At 37.1% G+C, this 23,547-nt stretch overlaps 2 protein-coding genes across 2 annotated transcripts in view; one reads left to right on the forward strand and one right to left on the reverse strand.

The window, feature by feature from the left end:
- The window catches only part of LOC111640528 (RNA-binding motif protein, X-linked 2-like), a 33,231-nt gene extending 22,302 nt beyond the window's left edge, over positions 1–10,929 (reverse strand). The window contains exons 1-2 of the mRNA XM_023386546.1: positions 10,833–10,929; positions 10,606–10,764 (exon numbers count right to left, since the gene is read on the reverse strand). Coding sequence (XP_023242314.1) covers positions 10,606–10,764; positions 10,833–10,846 — 173 coding nt within the window. The 5' untranslated portion in view covers positions 10,847–10,929. The remainder of the gene's footprint in view (positions 1–10,605; positions 10,765–10,832) is intronic.
- An 821-nt stretch (positions 10,930–11,750) lies between these two features.
- On the forward strand, positions 11,751–17,091 carry LOC111640525 (protein toll-like). Its single transcript, XM_023386545.1, has 2 exons — positions 11,751–12,281; positions 13,841–17,091. The coding sequence occupies exons 1-2, from the start codon at positions 12,249–12,251 to the stop codon at positions 16,676–16,678; spliced, it is 2,871 nt and encodes a 956-aa protein (XP_023242313.1). The 5' UTR covers positions 11,751–12,248; the 3' UTR covers positions 16,679–17,091.
- Positions 17,092–23,547: the final 6,456 nt, after the last annotated feature.

Below are 23,547 nucleotides of genomic sequence, written 5' to 3' on the forward strand. Positions count from 1 at the left end.
CGAGCGGTAGCGTGTGAGCGCTTGGATTCGGAGTAGAGGTGAGGAGAGAGAAACGAGGAAGTGATTCACTCGATTCCAGATTAATAAACAATAACAAATTTATTTTAACGAGCAGGAGTACATGATATACGATCATAGACATCTTGGATTGATATATATATATCCATATTCTATATCCCTAGATTATCGAATCTAACTGTCGCGAGAGAGAGAGAGTTACAGGATATTCGCGTGTGGATAAATACCTTATAGAGAAGTCGAGGATTGATGACTGGATGATTCTCCGTCAGGATTCTTGGGGTGTTGGATGGAATGTTCTTGATATTTAGAGTGTTCAGGTAACAGGAGCAACTTCGGAGGGAGGTATCCGACTGGTGTTGAGGCACTTAGGTGGGTAAGATATACTTATGATAAGGTCGGCGGATGCACGATATTTTGCACGGTATAAATTCTTCAGCGGACGAACTTTGGAGGACGACTGACCTCGGGATCTTTTTTTTTCTCTTTTTTTCCTCTTGGGGTTTTTCCCTGAGGTCAGATGATGGCTATTAACGGTCGCACGTCCAATATGTCTTCTCCATCAAAAGTTCCTGGTGACACATCCCTGACTAACTTGATCTGATTCAACAAGGAACAAACTCCGTGGGAAATAAGTTTTATGGCTTTTAGCCTAATGTTCGATTTTACTTGATTAAAGTTCCAATAAATAAAATTGAAAATAACACTTTACTGAGGGTTAGTTCGGCCCTCACACAAAGATACATAAATAAGTAATTATTGCTTTTGTAGCTCAGTTTATCTTAACACATCTCGTCTCTTAACCAGAGCATTGCCAAGTATAATACTGTACGTCGGCTAATAGCTCAGGTCTGCAAGTAAAAAACTGCATAGGATTTTTATACATTTTCTTACAGATTTCAACTTGGTAAAAATGAAAAAAATTTCATCTAATCAATTTTTTTTGTACACTTAAGTTTTTGTTTGTATTTAGAGTAAAATTCTTAGTTAACTTAAAATTTAGTATTCTTTTTTTTTATTTAAAAAATGGCCTTAAAATGAAGACTTCTCACNAATTTACTCGAGAAATTTTTGATCTGAAAATAATAAAAGTTAATAAGGTTATAGAAAATAATTCTTCCAAACATTCATGAGACGTTTTCACTACTCAGAGGCCTCACAACTGAACGTCACGATGACACACACGTTACGGTTGGCCCGCACAGTCCAAAACTGTGCAGGAAAATCAAAATGGTTTTTTGTTTCTAGTCTGGCAGCCTGTATAGGCTGCCAAAACGGTATAGTTTTCTCCCACACACTGACAGGAATTCCCAAAGGCCAGGCCTGCACAGTTACGCCTCAAAGGATTTCCTTAACATGTGTGGCCACCTTTAGTTTTAGTCAGTATAAAGTGTAAATAATAAAGAAGGAAATTAAATAGTGGCACATATAGTATACATTTTGGCAATTAATAAATATTTTAATCATTTCCATCTTTTGGGTAACCCAAAAACAATAAATCCAAAATAAACAAATTTGAACAAATATTTGAATTCATTCCAAATTCGAAATATAATGTTCCAAACAAGTTTTTTACATTTTAGAATTTAAAATTAATCATTTAATTCGAGTAAGGTTNTCAACTTGGTAAAAACGAAAAAAATATCCAAAAAATTCCATCATGCCAATTTTTTTGGTTACACTTAAGTTTTTGTTTGTATTTAGAGTAAAATTCTTAGTTAACTTAAAATTTAGTATTCTTTTTTTTTATTTAAAAAATGGCCTTAAAATGAAGACTTCTCACATTAATTCTATCAATTATAGCTGGACTTTGTAATAAATAAATAAAAATATTAATGGTTGAAGAGAGTAGTGGTAGAGGGAGGTGGGTTAAGTAGTTTTAGCGTTAGGAGGAAGGTTGCACGATCGTATAGAAACAGGTTAAAAGTTGATAGTGGGTAATATTATTAGTGAGGTGGATGGACGATCCGGAAGACATCTGCGTGTACCATCCAAAAAAACTAATTCCTGTCCATGCAGAAAGTAACAATAAAATATATGCCTGTTGTAAGAAGGAAGAAGCGAGCATGGGATGTTTCTTTAATAACTATCACGTATCCACATCAAAATGCAGACTGTCAGACATTTTCTTTTCTACAGAAGAGTGCAATTTCTTAGAAAAAAACATTGTTGTATTGGACATGGAAATGTGTTATACAATATTCGGGATGGAAATCAATAAGATTATTCTCTTGTCGTTCGATGGTACATTAATATACGAAATGAACGTGTTGACACAGTCACCTATACTCGGGCATAAGAAGAAATGCACGGAAATGATTGGTAAATTGTTAGTGCCATTTGCAGAAATGAGACAGTCTTTGTTAAATTTTATTAACAAAGACACAATAATCATCGGACATGTATTGGAAAATGATCTGAAAGCTCTTCGTTTGATCCACGTGGATTCCTGTATTGACCATCTTTAAAATCTTTGGCATTGGAACTTTTGGGTAGAATCATTCAGACACCTAACCACGATATCATAGAAGATTGCAGGGCGTGTCTGGATCTGGTTCTACTCAAATGGTACCAATCATTTCAATGAAAATTATGAGTTTGTTGATCCTTAAACAGTTGATCTTTAAGAACATTTGTTTTCCTGTAATTTATTGTGTACATAAATACAAAACAAGAACTTGAAACAAAACGGTATTTATTTCTTGTATGATATTGAGTGTTGTATAATGTTATAGTACTGTAATTGCTATGATGTAATACTTCAATGTTGAAAGTATTAAAACTTGAAACTGTTTACTAATTAAACTGCATCGCAATAAGAAGGCACGACAGTTTTTATCTTGTATTTAGTGATCCTCAGCTGTTAAATTAGCAAAGTTATCTCATGTATGGATGTTAAGCTTTTTACAGTACATGTATTTATAATAAATATTAATTAATTTACNGACACGCAACGGAGAAAAATTTCAACACGGGATAGGTTAATATATTTTTTCGTGCATAATCGGTTATCCGAAAAATAAGTTATCCGAACAACCCCTGTCCCCAATTGATTCGGATAAATGACGCTCTACTGCATTATAAATGTATAACACTTCCCCCTTGGGGGAAATTTTTAGAAAAATTTCTTCTTAGTGTACATTCGCTTGACGTACCCTATTAAAATGCAAAAACCCGCATCTAAAATAGTATAATAAAAGACAAGTTCTTCACAGTAAGCCTTAATCCTGTCCCTCTTCCCCGCGGGGGAAATATCAAAAAATCCCTTCTTAGTGTACATTCTGTTGACGTACCCTATTAAAACGCAATAAAAAACACAAAAAATTACATCTAAAATAGTGTAGAGTTCTTTACGGTAAGCCTTAATTAATCCTAACCATCTCCCTTCAGTGGGGGGAATTTCGACATGTATATTATATAAAAACACGTGCGTATTTGAATGCAGCATTGTGTGAAAATTTCAAAGGAATCGGTAAGAACAAACAAACATTACATTTTTATTTATATAGATAGAAGATGATCTAGTTTAGTTCATTTTCACAGAAAAGCAAACTTAGGGAGTCATACTCGTAGTGCTATCTGTTGGAAGTAAAAACATTAACCTAGATTATATCTTTTAATTTATGTGAATGCTTAACGGAATAATATACAGCCTATGTCCACCCCGAAGTTCCATTCTAAATATTGGTGAAAGAATTTTTGAAATCAGATGAATAGTTTCGGAGATTACCCGCTACATCCAAACTTACTTACAAGCATTACCTCTTTATAATATTAGTATAGATATAGATATAGATATAGATTTATAATTTTAATTTACTCGAGAAATTTTTGATCTGAAAATAATAAAAGTTAATAAGGTTATAGAAAATAATTCTTCCAAACATTCATGAGACGTTTTCACTACTCAGAGGCCTCACAACTGAACGTCACGATGACACACACGTTACGGTTGGCCCGCACAGTCCAAAACTGTGCAGGAAAATCAAAATGGTTTTTTGTTTCTAGTCTGGCAGCCTGTATAGGCTGCCAAAACGGTATAGTTTTCTCCCACACACTGACAGGAATTCCCAAAGGCCAGGCCTGCACAGTTACGCCTCAAAGGATTTCCTTAACATGTGTGGCCACCTTTAGTTTTAGTCAGTATAAAGTGTAAATAATAAAGAAGGAAATTAAATAGTGGCACATATAGTATACATTTTGGCAATTAATAAATATTTTAATCATTTCCATCTTTTGGGTAACCCAAAAACAATAAATCCAAAATAAACAAATTTGAACAAATATTTGAATTCATTCCAAATTCGAAATATAATGTTCCAAACAAGTTTTTTACATTTTAGAATTTAAAATTAATCATTTAATTCAAGTAAGTTAATTCTCCATTATAATGACCAATTTTCTGAATTTTTTTATTTTATAAATTATTTTATTTTATATTTTTTAGGTCACTTAAATAAAACACCTTTTAAAATACTAAAGATTTATTTAGTTAAAATTCAACAATGATTTTAATCATTTTTTTAAAATAGATATTTGATAAATATAGTAGTGAAAACGAAATTTCTCATAAATTTGACCCTAATCTTATAATTGAAATGGATGAATAATAATAATAATAAGCGCAGAGCCCAAATTGTTAGGAGTTGAAAGTTGAAATTTGGTACACAGGGTACGTCACAAGAATGCACTTTAAGAAGGGATTTTTAACTCTTAACCCTCTCCCCTCCGCGGAGAGAGAAAGAAGGTTAAGGATTACTACGAACTTGAATATTACTGTACTATTTTAGATGTGGTTTTTTGCGGGAAATCAAACATATTTTTAGATCCATCTAAAGATTCTCTAATTAGTCTCGGAAGAGAGTGAACCTAATTCTTAAACCAGGTGAAAATGTGTAAGATTGGCTATAATCTAATAATCTTAATCTTTGCCATTGTTACTTTTTGCTCGAGCAACGCTGAGCTCATCTGCTAGTTCTCATATAAAATTCTTTTCAGTAATAAAGGAGAAATATGCTTCCAAAATAAAAAAAAAAACAAAAAAAAAATAGTAAGTGTAAAATAGATAGAAATAACAAAAATAATTCATCTGGAAAAAGATATGTATAAACGTAAATTTAAAGAACATATAGAGATTATAAANGGTTGAGCGTGTTTTGACACGTTAGCCTCATAAGGAACTCTTTCCCTGCCCCGCCTATTGGCACTACAGGGTTAAAGAGACTATGCCTTGTTCATCGGCTTGGTCTGATACCTGACATGGTAGACAGGGATGACATAACTGGGCCACATGATACATCTTTCGGGCTCCCTTCCGCACCCAGGCCCAGCCTCTAGCTTGGCATAACTTTTATATTGTGCAGCCTGTTCTGCACTTATTGGCCCACAATACTAAACCTTTATAGCTCACAAACATGAACATTATCCAGCTCAAACATATATATATTAACGAGCAGCGGGTCCCCTTCCCTACAAGAAAGAGGGGGCCCAGCCTAGTGCGTCCACTAGGCACATAGATCATAGATTTATGATCATTTCCATCAAATCCTTTAGTTTCTTTAAGTTTCCTTTACTAGTTGCTAGCGTTCGAAGTACTTGTTCAGGCGGCCTAGACCAGTCGACTTGGTTGGCCCCTCGGCAGAAATCCTCAGTAAGAGGACAGTCAAGTACATAGTGTCTCGCGTCGCCGCGAGGACACCCACAGGAGCAGCTACCATCTCCCTGTCCGAATCTAGACATGAAGTGGGAAAACCTCCTGTGGCTGGTCAGTATCTGGTTCATGAGCCAATTGCAACACACCGGAGTGAGGCCAACTACAGGCACGAAGGCATAGGTTGGCCTACCTACTGTACTTTGTGTCCAGCACTCTTGCCAGTTGGCCATTGATCGTTTCAGCAAGGTACCTTTAATATAAGTAGCCGAGGGTTCCACCGTCCTTGTTATAAATGGGCCGCTAGCTCCTGCCTTTGCCAGCTGATCGGCACGTTCGTTACCCAAGATCCCAATGTGGCCTCGGACCCACCGCAGGGCAACGTGTCGCTCGTGCCTCGCCCTCAGCACCATGCTTCTGATCTCGTGTACCAGCAAATCGCGATGGTACCCGTCGTTTAAAGCCTGTAGCGACAACTGGCTATCAGAGTAAACCGTTGACTGGCTCTGGACCTGAATGTAATAGGATCCACCAAGATGCCCCCTCCAGGGCCACCAGTTCCGCCTGGAACACAGAAGCCTCCTCATTCAATCTGACTGACTGTTCGTACACTTGTACTTTGTCACAGAAGACGCAGTACACGGCACCTACTAAGCTGCCGTCTTTTGAGCCATCGGTGTATATTTCAACACCCGTCCCAGTCGAGTCCGATCCTTTGGGCCGGATGGACTTTAAAGACATTTACCTGATGCCTGAGCCTGACTGGGTACTTCCGATTACAATGCATAGCCTCTATTCCTTCTACTGTGGTTCTGTAGAAGGCCGCCTCTTGGCTGACAACCAAGGGCAGTGGGAGCAGCCCGACCAAGACCAGGGCCATGTCCGTGGACACAGATCTGTACGCTCTCATGATCCGCAGTGCAGCGGGTCGCTGAATCGTGAGCAGTGTCCTGCTCTGTTTGACATTGGCAGAGTCTTTCCACCATACACCACAGGCGTAGCAGACGATGCGCTCTACGCTCATCTTATAGATGGCTCGGAGCACTTCTCCGCTTAGGCCATAGTCCTGTCTTGCTAGTCTCGATAGTGCCGCTATCATGAGGTTCGTTTTCTTGCGAACGTTCCTCAGATGGGGTGTCCAGCATAGTGTCTGATTGATGCTAACACCGAGGTACTTAAACTCGTTCACTCCAGTCAACACTCCAGTCTGGGCCACCGTCAGGACCTCCGATTTCTCGGGGCTGAATAAGAGCTTGTGCAGCTCCCCCAGTGAATGAGCCGTTCTATTGCTTTGTTGCTGCAACTCTCCATGTCGCTACGGCTGTAGCCTGCAACTACTAGCAACAGATTTGACATGTTATCTGGGATACTAGGAATAAATATAAACAACCCACTGTTGGATTAGATCGTGTTTCAACAAACTAAATAAGTTCAGTATCTCGCTGGCCATCTAATGCCACGCTCAGTTTATATCCAGCATTTGAACGCTACTGTGCTTGTATTTTTATTTCTGGAATATCACTTGCAGACGTGTAATTTCTCCCGACAGCTTCTGTTATGTTTGTGGTGAATACACAGTGAAAAGTCAACAAAGAAACATAAGCGAGTTTGTGAAGAAAGTTTAATTTGCGTGTTTCAAATTGAAACTTGGAGATTGAGACAAAGCAGATTTTTGGAATAATATAGCGGATTCAGTTTATATCCAGCATTCGAACGCTACTGCACTTGTATTTTTATTTCTGGAATATCACTTGCAGAGGTTGCATAATTTCTCCCAACAGCTTCTGTTATGTTTGTGGTGAATACACAGTGAAAAGTCAACAAAGAAACATAAGTGAGTTTGCGAAGAAAGTTTAATTTGTTAGGTGTATTGAGTTCACGGGTTGGATGTCACGCCAACTTATGTCAATCAAAACTTCCAAGAACNACAATAAGGATGAACTATCCTTATCGATAGCATGGCAAACTGTTATTTACGACACTTGAGAAGCCAAAAGCGATCCTTCTATCTACAGAGCATGCGCAAGTTTAACATGATGATTTCCTTAGAACATTGCGTTCAATTTCGAATAACATTGATTCTACCTGTTTTATTCACCAAAAGAAGAACTAAGTTCGAAACCGTTTGTGAAAATATTTGGAAATAAGCACTGTTTTGGTTTACAGCAGAAGTAAGTCGTTTATTTTACAGTGTGTTTAGAGGAGATTATTTAATTTAGTATTTTTTTATTTTTTAAACATGGCCTTAAAATGAAGACTTCTCACTTTAATTCTATCAATTATAGCTGGACTTTGTAATAAATAAATAAAAATGTTAATGGTTGAAGAGAGTAGTGGTAGGGGGAGGTGGGTTAAGTAGTTTTAGCATTGGAGGAAGGTTGCATGATCGTATAGAAATAAGTTAAAAGGCAATAGTGAGTAATATTATTGGCAAGGGTGAGCATGTTTCGACATGTTATCTGGCATACTAGGAATAAATATAAACAACCTGCTGTTGGATTAGATTGTGTTTCGACAAGCTAAATAAGTTCAGTAGCTCGCTGGCCATCTAATGCCACGCTCAGTTTATATCCAGCATTCGAATGCTACTGCGCTTGTATTTTTATTTCTGGAATATCACTTGCAGAGGTTGCGTAATTTCTCCCAACAGCTTCTGTTATGTTTGTGGTAAATACACAGTGAAAAGTCAACAAAGAAACATAAGTGAGTTTGCGAAGAAAGTTTAATTTGCGTATTTCAAATTGAAACTTGGAGATCTAGACAAAGCAGATTTTTGGAAACAATGGGAGAAAAGGAAAAAGAAGCGTGGGACTCTTTCNTTTGTAATAAATAAATAAAAATGTTAATGGTTGAAGAGAGTAGTGGTAGGGGGAGGTGGGTTAAGTAGTTTTAGCATTGGAGGAAGGTTGCATGATCGTATAGAAATGGGTTAAAAGGCAATAGTGAGTAATATTATTGGCAAGGGTGAGCATGTTTCGACACGTTATCTGGCATACTAGGAATAAATATAAACAACCCGCTGTTGGATTAGATCGTGTTTCGACAAGCTAAATAAGTTCAGTAGCTCGCTGGCCATCTAATGCCACGCTCAGTTTATATCCAGCATTCGAACGCTACTGCGCTTGTATTTTTATTTCTGGAATATCACTTGCAGAGGTTGCATAATTTCTCCCAACAGCTTCTGTTATGTTTGTGGTGAATACACAGTGAAAAGTCAACAAAGAAACATAAGTGAGTTTGCGAAGAAAGTTTAATTTGCGTATTTCAAATTGAAACTTGGAGATCTAGACAAAGCAGATTTTTGGAAACAATGGGAGAAAAGGAAAAAGAAGCGTGGGACTCTTTCAAGAATGCAATGCATAAGTTTTTGGGGAATACTAAGGACCTCGACTACAAAACCATTGTACAATGCATGCTGGCAGCAGCGTATGAAGCTCAAGGATGCGAGATGAGTTTAAAAGTTCATTTCTTACACTCTTGTATTGACTATTTTCCCAAAAACTTGGGAGCCTACAATGAAGAATGGAGTGAAAGATTTCACCAGGATGTCCGTGATATCGAGAGACGTTAACGAGGAAAATGGGATGTCAATACGTTAACTGACTACTGTTGGATGCTCAATCGAGAAACCAGAGAAAGAAATTGGAAACGAGTTTGGAAAAGCATCAAAAAGAAGAAAAAAGGTTTCATTAGAAAAAAGAGTAGACCTAAAATTGTGTATAAATATCAGAAACAATTTGTTGATTAGTTGTAAGAAAATATAATATATTTAGTTCATTGTAATAAATAAAGAGTTTTTATCAAAAATTTGTTTCTATTTTGCAAAAAAACCTTTACATCATGGGATGTAACAAAAGTTATTTTTAGAATCTGCGATCTTTCAAACATATAATTCAGCAAAAATATTCCATGCAGCTGGAAAAAAATTTCTTTTTGCAGACCTGTGTAGTAAATAAAGGGATTTTTAACGCCTTTTAGTTAACGCAAGACAGAATATTGGCATATATATCTCTGGAATTTAAATAATATTACAATCGCTGCCACCGTCCGACTCAACAAAATAAGTCACGACCCGCATTTCACTGCCCGCAGAAAACAATAAAGCGTAGTAATATCGCCCGAAGTCAAGCCGACCGACGTTCGTAAATTTATTTATTAAGTTAACAAAAATTATTTTAGCAATTTCAAATAAAGAACTTTTAAATTTAAAGAAGAAAGTAAAATTTTAAAAATTATTGAAGGGCGCACGGGATAGTGTGCTTAGTCTTTTGTCTGAAATTCAAAGAGATTTTACCGAGTCTTCGACCTAGCAACACACCATATCATAACCCATCGTAGTAGTCTAGTCGATAAGTTCTCAGACTCGATCAGATGGGAAACAAAGCCACCGAACTTTTTACTAATAAAAGGCATCGTCAGGCAAGCCCATCTTTCGACGTATGCGCCATTTTGCTCCACGCGCTCTCTCTGGCAGAAACGGGCTCTTTCGAACACATTTTGAAGAATGTCCGAGGAAGTGGCCAACGCGGCCGGTTCTTCATTCGTTCCCCAATCGACAAGAAGCAACATCCGGCGGGGTGTTTTTTAGCTCCGAAAACAGAGTAGAATCATCAGGAACAAGATCGGGGGTGTTTATTGTGGTGGGGAACCGTCGTTTAGTTGTTTTTAATCGAATTCGTCTCGAGAAAAACTGCGCTACCTCCACAAGAGTATACCAGAATTTCTCTCCGTATAGGACACGTCTACTAGAGAGGTGTCTTAAGAGAGCAAAATTAGAAGAAAACGCCCCATGTATAAAGGATGGACTTTTACCATTTACCATTTTTAGGTCACTTATTCACACCTGTAGGTACTTACGTAGACACACGCACACTGTTTAAAACAAATTTCCAAAGTTCTATCTGCAAAGTTTACTTTACGAGAGAAGAGAGACTTACTGTGAAAAGATGCATATGACGTCTCCTTCCGTCAGATCGTAATCCAAACCGCCGACGAACACCCAAGGACTTTTCTGGTAGATCTTGTGCCACGAACAACTGGCGTTAATGCCTAACTGAATTTCCCTTTCGTTTAACTTGGTTATGTTCTTTACATTTCTGTAATAAGATGATATTGCGTCGTTCAAACGACTTCTCAAGCAATTAAGCAACAAATAGCAACTTACGTCATAGGATTCATGGCTCTTCTTTCGTTTCCAAACACTCGTCAAAATAATCGACTGCGAGCCACCATTTGTAATACTCTCGAAAACGATGCACCTCCTATTCCGGAAGTAGCCGAGAATAAGCGATGGCTTTGACTTAATTTTATTTTTTTTATTATATTTAAAACGAAAAGTTATTAATAAAAACTATAAAAATAATTTTATACTCCTTTCAAATGTATTACTCAGTAATAAAATGATATTTATTAATGAGTTAGAAAATGCGCTTCAAAAAAAAAAAAAAACAAAAGAAAACGAATTCGGTTTTTTCACGGGCAATAAAAAAATAAAATTTGATAAAAGTTTATTACGCGATTTGTTTAAAGTAATAAAATAGTACGAGAGATAAAAAAATATATTATCGCGACTCGTATAAGCGGACAACGTTTGTTTAATTAGGAAAGTTCTATTATTACAATTTCATTTATTCATTTTAATTAACTCGTTAAATGACGTAGCGATACTGGTAATGTAATAAATGAAGTTATACGTAGACAATGATTTTATACGCCGGAGGGTGGAATATTTACCAATAAAAAACGTACGCGGGCGAAATTAAGGCTAGTTAATAAACGAAAACTGAGGAATTTGGATAGAGTGCGCGATTTAGTCGCCATCTGGTGATATATTTAATAATTAAAGGGAGTACATCTGTAAGAACAAAAATCACTCGTCTAATTCGAATTACAAATATAAAACAGCTTAAAAGTAGATCGAACAATGCGAAAATGGTGTCAAAAAGGAAATAATCCGGGTCATCGGCCGAAGAAAAGGAAACTTTTCTATACAATAGCTTATCGGTTTCCCGGGAGGAAACATGTCCGCCTGACACCGGGATTTCCGATTTGAATTCTTATTGACCAGGACGCGATGTCTTTTAGCAAATTTGGTTAACACAGAATTAAAAAACACAAGGTGAGAGACAAGGTGCAGAGAACCGAGGATACGGAAGAGCGGGGATGTCCACGAAACGCCACACGAGATTATCTATGGCGGAAACTTTCTAAAAGAATCTGGTCCTTATTTAGGATATAAACGCGTGAATAAAATCTGAAAAATTCCGCGTCGGTGGGATGCAATTGGCTACAAAAATATTACAAAGAGATTAAATTTTAATAATTTACAAAATTATTAAATTTCGGCCGATACTCGATAATTTTTTAAAATTACGTTTGTAAATCCAAAATCATCACCGAAAAAAGGGGATTTTCGAGAGAAATCCCGTCTCGATGTCACATCCGTCTTTCCGACCGGGTATTGCATCAGCGTTGCAATATCATTAAGCGTTAAAGAGAAATAGAAAGTTTTCTGTCGGTGTTTATCGATTTAACGACATAACTGCTCACCACCCCGTTATAAGGAGTTAAACGAACAGCCATGTCGGTGGAGCGTCGACGGATCTCCCTCAGGGTAAGAGTTTAATGATTCGTCGTAACGTTTAGAAATTCCTCTTATAGCCAATGACGTTTGCGTTGTATAAAATGAAAGAACTTTCGATAAGCGCGCGATGCCAAACACTAGAAGCAAGACTAAAGCATTGCTTATATTTAGTCCTACATCCGACTCTTTGGATAAATTTATATTATTTGAGAAAACCTTTCTACAATTCTATTAAAATACAAAGGAAACACGGCGATTTCGCCTTCCGTCGTTAAATGTGGCAAGAGTCGATTTTCCTGTTTGCGTCATTTTGTCCTTGAACAATTGTATATTTATTTCTAGTCGAAAGAACGTTCGGATGACTGTCCGTAGTAAAACGGGCGAAGTTAAATAACTTAATTCTTAATCTTATAAAAAGAATTGAAGCGATGTAGGCCTATTTCACTCTTTCTAAAGACACATTCCCTGTCGGTATCGCGTAAATTGGTAAGTTTTCATCCATACAGAATAACAAGTAAATAAAAAATTAATATTAAAATATATTGTCTATTTAAATTGTCGTGTAACGGTGTAACGGCATGTATAGAAATTCTGGTGGACGTCCTGTTTACATAAATCTATTTGAATGTTTGTTTGTCGTCCGTATATGCGTGACGTAAAGTTAAGACTTTGCCCGTAAGATGAAAAAAGAAATTATCGATTCTTATAAAAGTATCGTAGAAAATGGCCCGGGATTATCGACAGTTTCTACAAAAGATATTTTGTATATTGCGGCAGAAGCTATTGCGGGACCATAATATGGCTGTAAGGACATCTGTCAGTATCTGCAGACTACTTAAAAAATACTGAAGTTGGCTCAAAACGAGCAAGAAGTGTTTTTTCTTACTGCCAACAGAATCCTATTAGTAAACAATGCCCAGAACTTCCTCAAATTTGGCACGCGTCGAAACGTAATCCTTCTCGTCACCAACGTCGCGCCAATTACGATTAAAATCATCAGATCTCTCCACCTTAAGCTCTTTCGCCTTAGCATTTCTGATATATATATCTTTTGTTATTGCTATTGGCTATTGTCGCAGCCTTATGTTATACCGATCACACTTATTTTACTGTATTATCTTCTTTATATTTTGCCCTTGTACCCTCTCTGCATTTTCCTTACTATGTTTGTTTGTCTGTGTTTTTATTCTCTCTCACATATTGTATGTACTTAATGAATTTGATTATATTGTAAACAATCCCTGATTATGCACTGCGATATCAGGGGATATAACTCATGTTATGTAATTAAAGAGTAATGAAGAAGAAGAAGAAGAAGCCTTAGCATTTAACGATAGACCTAATGCAGCGCTGGATCCAATAGGTGCGAGCCCCGATTGAATTTTTTTTTCTTTTGCGGGGTCCCTCAAACTTTAAATAACAAAATTAATTAACAGTTAATTTACATATTGAATTACGTTGTTATATAATTTAAGTCGGTAGCCATCTCGTTAAAATTACGGTAAAAATACAAAATAATTCCCGTTCAGAATCGTTCTCTTCGGCATTTCACCCCTTTATAACGAATTAAACGGAAGTTTTCTTTGCAGAATGCCACGGAAATAAAAGTGAAAAATCTGTTAAACCTGCTCTCGTGTATCGTTTTGGCTCAGTGTTGCACCGAGTTCTTGAGCAGATGGAAGAATGTCCCGTGTCCCAGGTTTTTTCTACGGGTCACCAGAACCGATTGTCTTCTAAGCGAAAACGTTTTTGTCGCTGTTAGCGTCGATTATCTTTTCATCGATTGCTACGGAGCGGATCCGGATCGTCGGATCTTCCGGTGTTTGCAACAAACAGAAGACCTTAATTTAGTAATGCGCAATTGTTATTCCCGAAATTTTAGTTTGAGTGAATTTTTATCTGGACTCGTCATACGCAATTTGCAAATTGCATTTACCAAAATCGAACCGAATTATCAAACTTTGCACATTGAAAAGCTGCCATTTGTCAGAAACGTATCCCTGTCCGGAATAAGAACCGCAGGAACATTCGACCTGACGTTCGATTTCCAACCCGTCATCTACTCGCTACAAATTTTCGAATATAATTTCACCTCCTTTCACCAGCCACCATTTAAAAATCTGACAAATCTTCCAATTCTGAAAATAGTGTATGGAAATCTACAGCGTGTTCAGACGGAGCTACTCCAAGAGTTGAGAAATCTCAGAATACTAACCTTGTACAATAACAGATTAAGAGACATTCCACGTGGATTCTTTAAAAATCTCACATTGTTAACATATTTAGATTTATCCGATAATCAAATCGAGAACTTCTCGGAAGATATCTTTTCCGATCTCTTCAGCCTAGAAATACTTCGGATCAAAAACAATAAACTGACGGTTCTTCCGGAAAATTTGCTTTCCTCCCTCGCTCAGTTAATCGGTCTCGAAATAAGTGGAAATACAGGAATAAAAAACTTACCCAAAGGATTCTTAAGAGGCTTGACACACTTAGAACTATTTTGGGCATCCGGATGCTCTTTGGTACGTCTGGAGGAATCTTTATTTTCAGACACCACCTCCTTGATAGACTTCTTCGTAGATTTTAATAACATTACACGTCTACCGGAAGCACTGTTTAATAACACGGAACATCTGAGTCGTTTGTTTATGACTGGAAATAAATTATCGACTTTGCCACCGCGTGTATTTTCTAACTTAAAGAGAATCGGATCATTAGACTTATCGTACAACAGACTGAACAGTTTACATAAAGATATCTTCAAGCGCTTATCAACACTGGCAGTGTTGCGGTTATCCGATAACGATTTGTCCTCCTTGCACGAAGATACACTTCTACCTCTTTTGAATTTGAGGATCATCGATCTATCGAATAACAACTTCGAACGTTTACCCGCAAAATATCCTTTTGGTTCCAGCAATTATTTGCAAAATGTGAAGATGAGCAACTCGAATCTGAAGACTTTTCCTAATATTGATTGGTCGAATAACAACCTGACTGAAGTCGATCTATCCCACAACCAATTTCGGCAAGTCACTCTACCCGTGTTTACCAAGAAGCGCACCAAGATATTGCTCAACCACAACAACATATCCACCATCTACATTGACTATCGACGACATTCTAACAGTTATCCAGTGTATAACGTCACAGGAAATGTCATCGAGTGCGACTGTCGAATCAGACAGTTCTTGCGATTTCTTCATTTTGACAAAAACGCCGTCCGCATTTTTCCAAATTCCAATATCCTGAGATGCAATGGAGATTCCGAAAAGAAACTAACAGAAATTTGGCCAATTTACAGTGTCTGTCCGCGGAAAGAGGAGTGTCCTTTGTTTTGCGAGTGCTACTTGACACTAGAAGGACAAAGTACAATCGATTGTTCTCGTAGAAATTTATCTAATTCGCCCGCGAATCTTCCTACAAATGCAACATTCGTCTTTTTGAACGACAATCACATTGCCAATCTGTCCGAAGTGGACGGGACTACGTGGAAAAACGTCACCCATCTCTATCTTAGTAACAATTCTCTGACGTCACTAAACGATTGGGTCGTTCCGGATAATCTCCTCTATTTGGCTCTGGATGGAAACAAGCTGTCGGATTTGCCCCCTTCTGTGATGAAGCGCGTGGAAGATTCGTCAAACTTCAGCATCTTTCTTTCCAGAAACGAGTGGAAATGCGATTGTCACTCTGTTCATTTTAAGAAGTGGTTCACGCGGAATTTGCTTAAGATCCGTGATTCCGAGAACGTAACCTGCCAGAGAGTCAATAGAGTTAATAATTCCGTGACACACGAGCTAATTGCAAGTATACCGCTGGATGTGTTCTGTCTAAAGGAACCCGTGTGGCCTTTATGGCAAATAATCGTTCTTACAGTTTCGGTAGTATTGTTATTGATGTCATCAGTTCTCGTAGTTGCCTGTTATCATTACAGACTCGCTATATTGGCCTTTCTGTACAGTCGAGACGTGTACTTGCCCTGTTGCTACAGGGTCCTCGACGAAGAGGAAAACAAGTACGACGCTTTTGTGTGTTATAATAGTTCCGATTCTAACTTAACCATGGAGATGGTGGATCGACTGGAACCCACTTATCGCCTTTGTATTCACGAACGTGATTGGTTGGCGGGTAGCCCTATTAGCGAGAACATCGTGCATTCTGTGCTTAACAGTAGAAGGACGGTGATATTGTTGTCTCGACAGTTTCTGGACAGCATGTGGTTCAGTGTGGAGTTTCGTGTGGCTTACAACAGGATGATGGAAGACCAAGCTTATCGTTTGGTTTTGGTTTTGGTGGAAGATTTGGAGAATTGGAAGGAGCTGGAGGACGATCTTCGTCGTTTGCTTTCGACGAGAACTTACTTGAAGTGGGGAGAGAAATGGTTCTGGGAAAAGTTGAAATATATTCTTCGCAAACAATAGTTGATAAAAGCAATTGGCTGGCTACTGTTAAAAGAATGAAGCCAAGTTGTTTCTTGTTTCGTGATTTGTCTGCGATTTTTCGCTACATTGTCATTGTTGTTAGTGATACTGAACATAATAAACACGATGTATAGAAAATTATGATGTCATATTTCTGTTTTTTTCGTATCGTAAATTTACAAGTTAAACTTAAAATAATTGAATGATGAATGAGACGGACGTGGTACTAAAATGGTACTAATATTTCCAGTCAAAAATATAATAATTTCGGACGATTACGGAACCCCAATTTTATGTAACGTTTTCATCAAATAGTTTATAATAAACAATCATCCCTATCATTCACTGTCTGATTGAAATTAATGAAATAGGTGCTAAAACTGACGCAATTACATATATAGACACTTCGTAAAGTGATGCAATAACATCAAGAAAATTTTAAGTATAATAAAGAATATAATACACTCTGTCACAAAAAAATGTATGCACCCAGAAGAAATCGAGCCACAATCATGAAAGTCGGTAAGAATGTAGACTAGTAAGACATATGCAAATGATTAAAAATTCAGAACAAAAGATCATTTTATTAAGAAGTTATGGAATGAAAAACGTTACAAATCAGTAAGTAATAAAGCCACCTCTGGCAGCTATACAAGCCAAAACATGACATGGCATCAAATCAATTAGGTCACCTATGACCCCTTGTGGAAGATCATGCCATAATCTTTGCAACTAGGCAGTTAATTCACTTGTATCACAAGACGGCTGCATTTGCCTTCCCAACACGTCCCAGACATGCTCTATTGGCGAGAGGTCTGGTGACCTTGCAGGCCATGGAAGTACATCATATCCTTGAAGACATTGTTGGGAGAGTCTTGCAGTATGTGGACGAGCGTTGTCCTGCTGATAAATGGCACCTGGGCGACTTGATAGAATAGGCAGTACAACCGGCATTAAAATGCTGTCCACGTAACTGCAAGCCATCATGTTGCCTTGAAGGACGACTGGAGGTGATCGTGTGTCATAACAAATCGCTCCCCACACTGTCACACCTTGTGTAATCACTGTATGCCGCTCGACAACAAATGCCGGATCAGACTGCTGGCCGGGCCGCCTCCACACACGTGTTTGGTGGTCATCAGCACTGAGACTGAATCAGGAATCATTGCTGAAGACCACACGCTTCCAGTCGGTCACACTCCAACTTGCCCGAGGTCGGCAAAAATCCAATCAACACTGCCTATGATGTGGGGTCAGTGGTAAGCGTCTTAATGGACGTCGGCTCCTTATACCAGTGTCGGCCAGTCGTCTCCTAATGGTTTCCCTTGATGCCACCGGATGCCCGGACGGTGGTAAATGGCGTCGAATTGATGATAGCGATGTTGTTGGTGCGGACGTTGCCACTCTTCTGATTTCACGATCCTCGCGCTCATTTGTGTTTCTGGGATGTCCTGACCCTCTGCAACGGTAGACTCTCCCTTCCGTCAGCCACTGTTGCCAACACCGAGCAACTACCATATTGCTCCGACAGAGGTGGCGGCCGATACACCTGTTTGACCAACCGGCTTCTCTGAGGCCTACTATATGGCCCCTTTCAAACTCCGTCAACTGCTCGTATTGCTGCCTGTTACGTCTCAGAGGCATTTCTATTCACAATACCATCCATCCAAGTTGACAGATTCGCTTAAATAGCCATACGGCACGAGCACTTGTGCTTTTAAACTCTCCCAGCTGCGCATCTCATATGCTCGTACTGCCGTTAGCCTTGTCTCATTGGCGTTAAAATTTTTATCATTTGCATATCTCTTATTAGTCTACATTCTTACAGACTTTCGTGATTGTGGCTCGATTTCTTCTGGGTGCATACATTTTTTTGTGACAGAGTGTATTATAATATAATAAATTTATAATTATTTTTTTAAAGCACGATTGGTTATAAAATTAAGACGAAATTCGATAGTCTATATATATATCTATATATATCTATATCTATATATATATATATATATATATAAATGGACGTGTGTGTCCCTATATTTCACTTTTCAGCCAAAACTACACATCACACATGAATGGTGTTTGTATGTGGTAGTAGCCCCCCAAGTCTCCATTCGTGCACTAAGGTGGTTGCGTCTCGATAGCTATAAGGGTGCGGGAGATATGGGGCTGAAAGTGGTTTTCTATTTCGATTTTAAAAATGTTCGAACCGTTTTAAATTCGAATTGGTTCAATTATAGAACGATTGTAAACGTTCCAGAAACGTTGAAAATAGTTCGTTTGACTGGACGTGAACGTCTCCTGTTTAGGAGACGTTCTAAATAGTCTGGAAACGGGGGACCTAATTCTTGCATTCTCTGAAAACGGGTAAGGTTGGCTATAATGTAATTATCTTAATCTTCACTATCTTTACTTTTTGCCCACAAATAAAAGCCCAGCGAGGCGGGTCCTTGCAGCTAGTATTATTAATAAATGTTGTCAATGTAATGTTCATTTTATAATAACTAATAGATGTGTAGATACATTTTTAATTTATAAATAGCTTTCAAAAAATTTCAAAAATAAAATTATAAATTAAATTATTTGACAATAAACTGACAAATTATATTCGAATAGAACACAGCGTATTCGAACAAAATATGAATATACAGTCAACACACCTTAATACTGAGAACACATATTTATTCAGCTAAACAAACGTTTTCAACCCATTTCATGGGCCATCATCAGGTTAAAGACGTTCGAATCAATCTCACTTTCGAACACGTTCAAATTTAAATTACATTAGAACAAACGTTGAAATTAAATTACGTAAACAAGCATAACGAAATTAATACAATAAATAAGGAAAAACAAAATAATATAAAAAGGAATACAAAATACGCTAATTTCCCACAATACAATATGTAAACATTTTTTATATAGCAACTCAGGTTTTTATTGAGCCTGGTGGATGTATCATCTTACGAGTTCTTTCTGATTATGTATTTCCATGCCGACGGTAAAATGGTTGCATCCTTATAGTTTAAACATTTATCTGTTAAGCTAGATCTGTAGATCTCACACTTCTCTGTTGTGGATGCAAGTGTTGGCGAGTGTACAGTACCTTTGTAATGATTCTGGCCTCTTCCCATTTAACTATGGATCCATCTGTTTGCGCTATTTTTGATAACGCTGTTGTACATCGGCTCTTTGCTACGTCATACTTATGCTCTTTCATCCTCACGTTAAGGGTTCTATTGGTGACTTCTATATATTCTTTATCTATTCCTAATTGGTCGTTTTTGTACGGTAAATAGTTTTTAAACAGTTAAGGGGAGTCTCAATGGACAGCCCAATGTCTGGCCTGCTCTGTGAGTTAGTTGTGAGAAAAATGGAGCGCTCTACACTTATCAACTATAATGAAGACATAATCCTATACAAAAGATACGTTGATGATGTGCTTATTATATGGAAGAACGACGCAAAGATACAATAATTCTTGAGCCAAATGAATTCTAACCAGCATGGTTTAAAACTGAACCTGGAACAGATTAGTAGCAAAGAACTGCATTTCTTCGACGTTAACATTGAATTTAGGAACGGATCACTGTACACAAAGGTGTATATCAAACCTACACATGATCCGATATATATACCATGGACATCTAATGATCCAACTTCATATATGCTCTCTGCCTTTAGGGCTCTAATCAGAAGAGCGTTTTTATATTGCTCTAACATGATAGACACAATAGAGGAGCTGAATAGAATTAAAGAAGAGGCGAAAGGGTTGGAATTTGGAACAAGATCTGTAGAACGTCTAATTACCGCATACAACGATCCTAGAAATGGCAAAAAGAAAAAATCGGATGAACGTAGCAACATCACAAAATTCACATACAGTCGACCCCCCTATAAGATATAGATACGTTCCAATTTATTAGGAATTCGATTTCTTACAAGTCGTTCCAATCACAGCCCGACACGTATGAAGTTTACGGGCTACAGCTGATTGAAAGGTTTTCTTCCATAAAATTAATCGATTCTACACTAATCCGACTCAACATTTCCAAAATACGTATATTTTTTCGTAGTTTTATAGGAATCGTAATTATAGGGACCGTAATTATAGGGGGGTCGACTGTATAATAAACATCTATTCCCGGTTATGAAAGAAATCGCCAACTACAAAAACATCAATATTGTATACAAAAGAGCTCCCACATTATATACGTTGCTCAGAAATGACAAAGAAAAAATTAATGAAAAAGAACAACCAGGAGTGTATGCAATACCGTACAAGAACGACCAATTAGGAATAGATAAAGAATATATAGAAGTCACCAATAGAACCCTTAACGTGAGGATGAAAGAGCATAAGTATGACGTAGCAAAGAGCCGATGTACAACAGCGTTATCAAAAATAGCGCAAACAGATGGATCCATAGTTAAATGGGAAGAGGCCAGAATCATTACAAAGGTACTGTACACTCGCCAACACTTGCATCCACAACAGAGAAGTGTGAGATCTACAGATCTAGCTTAACAGATAAATGTTTAAACTATAAGGATGCAACCATTTTACCGTCGGCATGGAAATACATAATCAGAAAGAACTCGTAAGATGATACATCCACCAGGCTCAATAAAAACCTGAGTTGCTATATAAAAAATGTTTACATATTGTATTGTGGGAAATTAGCGTATTTTGTATTCCTTTTTATATTATTTTGTTTTTCCTTATTTATTGTATTAATTTCGTTATGCTTGTTTACGTAATTTAATTTCAACGTTTGTTCTAATGTAATTTAAATTTGAACGTGTTCGAAAGTGAGATTGATTCGAACGTCTTTAACCTGATGATGGCCCATGAAATGGGTTGAAAACGTTTGTTTAGCTGAATAAATATGTGTTCTCAGTATTAAGGTGTGTTGACTGTATATTGTTAAAGAATCTGAGTGTGGATAAGAGATCAAAATGTGAATATTTGTTGCCATAGCAAAATATTGCTGAAATTTTCTTTTTTACAATTAAATAGTCAATTTTACTTTAAATAAAACAAAAAATATCAATTTAACGTTCTTTGTGCATACTTTTTTTGTTTACGTGTTCCGCATTAATTAATTTTAATTTAATAATAAAATTTAAAGTTTACTGCTACAAACTACTGTAAAAATATTAAGTCTTTTGCATTATATTTGATATATTTAAATGTGAGAAAAATATTAAATCGTTACGCTTTAAATCCCTACCAGAAAAATGTACGTCAACCATCCGTCGATGTCTACGCTACATTTTGCTTTCCTCCGCTTATTTGCGGGAAATCTAGACAATCGAACGTCTGTAGATTTACTTTTATAATTTGGTGCCACGCAATAACCCATTGTTTAAAGGTTTGACTACTTATATACGTAATAATAGTCAACTCACGCGGGAACTACGCGCGGAGTGTAGTCTATCGATGAGTCCCAAAATGGGCGCTGCCGCCTTGAATCACCGGAGCGTGTCTCAACCTTCTTATATAGACCTTGATCAGCGCGATAGCCTCTTCCCGCCACGATTCAAACACGCTTTCTCACCGCGCAACACAATTAAGACTTATTGACCTATAAATTTTCGTTTGACTAAACGAGCCTACTTATATTCGGAAATTTAACTGTTCGAACTGTTTTAAATTTGAATTTGTTATTGCGTATTGGTTCGATTATAGAACGATTGTAAACGTTCCAGAAAATTGATCAAATTGAAACAGTTTGTTTGATTCTCAGCAATTCTCATTGTTCTCAGCGGTATAGGTTATATAACAATTACTATGGTTGTTGAAATACTGAATATAAATGGGTTTTGCTTGCAAAATCTGCACGGGTGAAGTCGTGGGTAACAGCTAGTTATTACATATAAATAAACGTAGTAAGAAAGTGTATATTTTTTATTTTTTGGAGTTTCCAGAACGATTCAGATAGCGAACAGTCTTGGAACGGATTATGTTCGTTAACCTGTCACCCACTGTATTTACTTAATATAAATTTATTGTTAGATATATTATTTTCAATTACTTGAGGATTCCAACCTGCATAGGTTATAACAATATCATCTGCATACAATATATTACTTTTGGGAATGGTTTCTATATCATTTATTTAAATATTTTAAAAAGCAATGGGCCCAGAGTGGATTCCTGTGGGACATCTTTGCTTATTTGAAAAGGTTTAGATATTGAATTATTTACCTTAACATAGTACATAGAATTTGATAAATAGGAGATTAGCCACTCCAATGGCATTCCACTTAATCCGACTTTAAACGATTTTTGTTTTAATATCTTGATAACTACACCACGAAAAGCCTTAGTTTAATTGATAACCGTCAATAATATATTGACGGTCTCAATGAGTTACAGCATCAATTGTAAAAGCCTCTCTTTTTAAGCTACAGTATACTGGTTATCAGATATATTTATTTACAAATCCAAAAAATCTTTTATAAAAGGCCATTTCAATTATTTTAGTTATTCTTTGAATGATAGTAATCGGACAATAGCTATCCATATCCCAGTTAGATCCTCTGTTTTTAAATTTACAAGATTGTGTTTAAGCTTCTCCAGAAACATCTCACATTCAAAGAATTTATTAATTAAACTAGCTGCAAGGACCCGCTTCGCTGGGTTTTTATTTGTATGTAATATACTTTTTTTGATATATAAAAGACTGTTTTTCTAAGTAATCTAGAATCCAGCTGCCCGTTTCACTGGGCAAAAAGTAACGATAGTGAAGATTAAGATAATTACATTATAGCCAATCTTACCCGTTTTCACAGAATGCAAGAATTAGGTCCCCAGTTTCCAGACAGAACGTCTCCTGTTCATGTCCAGTCAAACAAACTATTTTCAA

This window comes from Centruroides sculpturatus, unplaced genomic scaffold (assembly GCF_000671375.1).
Source record: "Centruroides sculpturatus isolate CEXI.00-Female unplaced genomic scaffold, Cexi_2.0 scaffold1396, whole genome shotgun sequence".
In the NCBI taxonomy this organism is placed as follows: Eukaryota; Metazoa; Arthropoda; class Arachnida; order Scorpiones; family Buthidae; genus Centruroides; species Centruroides sculpturatus.

Bases quoted from the DNA above. Each gene is read 5' to 3' on its own strand.
- LOC111640525 (XM_023386545.1), top strand. From the start codon at position 12,249: ATGTCGGTGGAGCGTCGACGGATCTCCCTCAGG. The intron at 12,282-13,840 runs GTAAGAGTTTAA...TTTTCTTTGCAG, and splicing joins GTCGACGGATCTCCCTCAGG to AATGCCACGGAAATAAAAGT.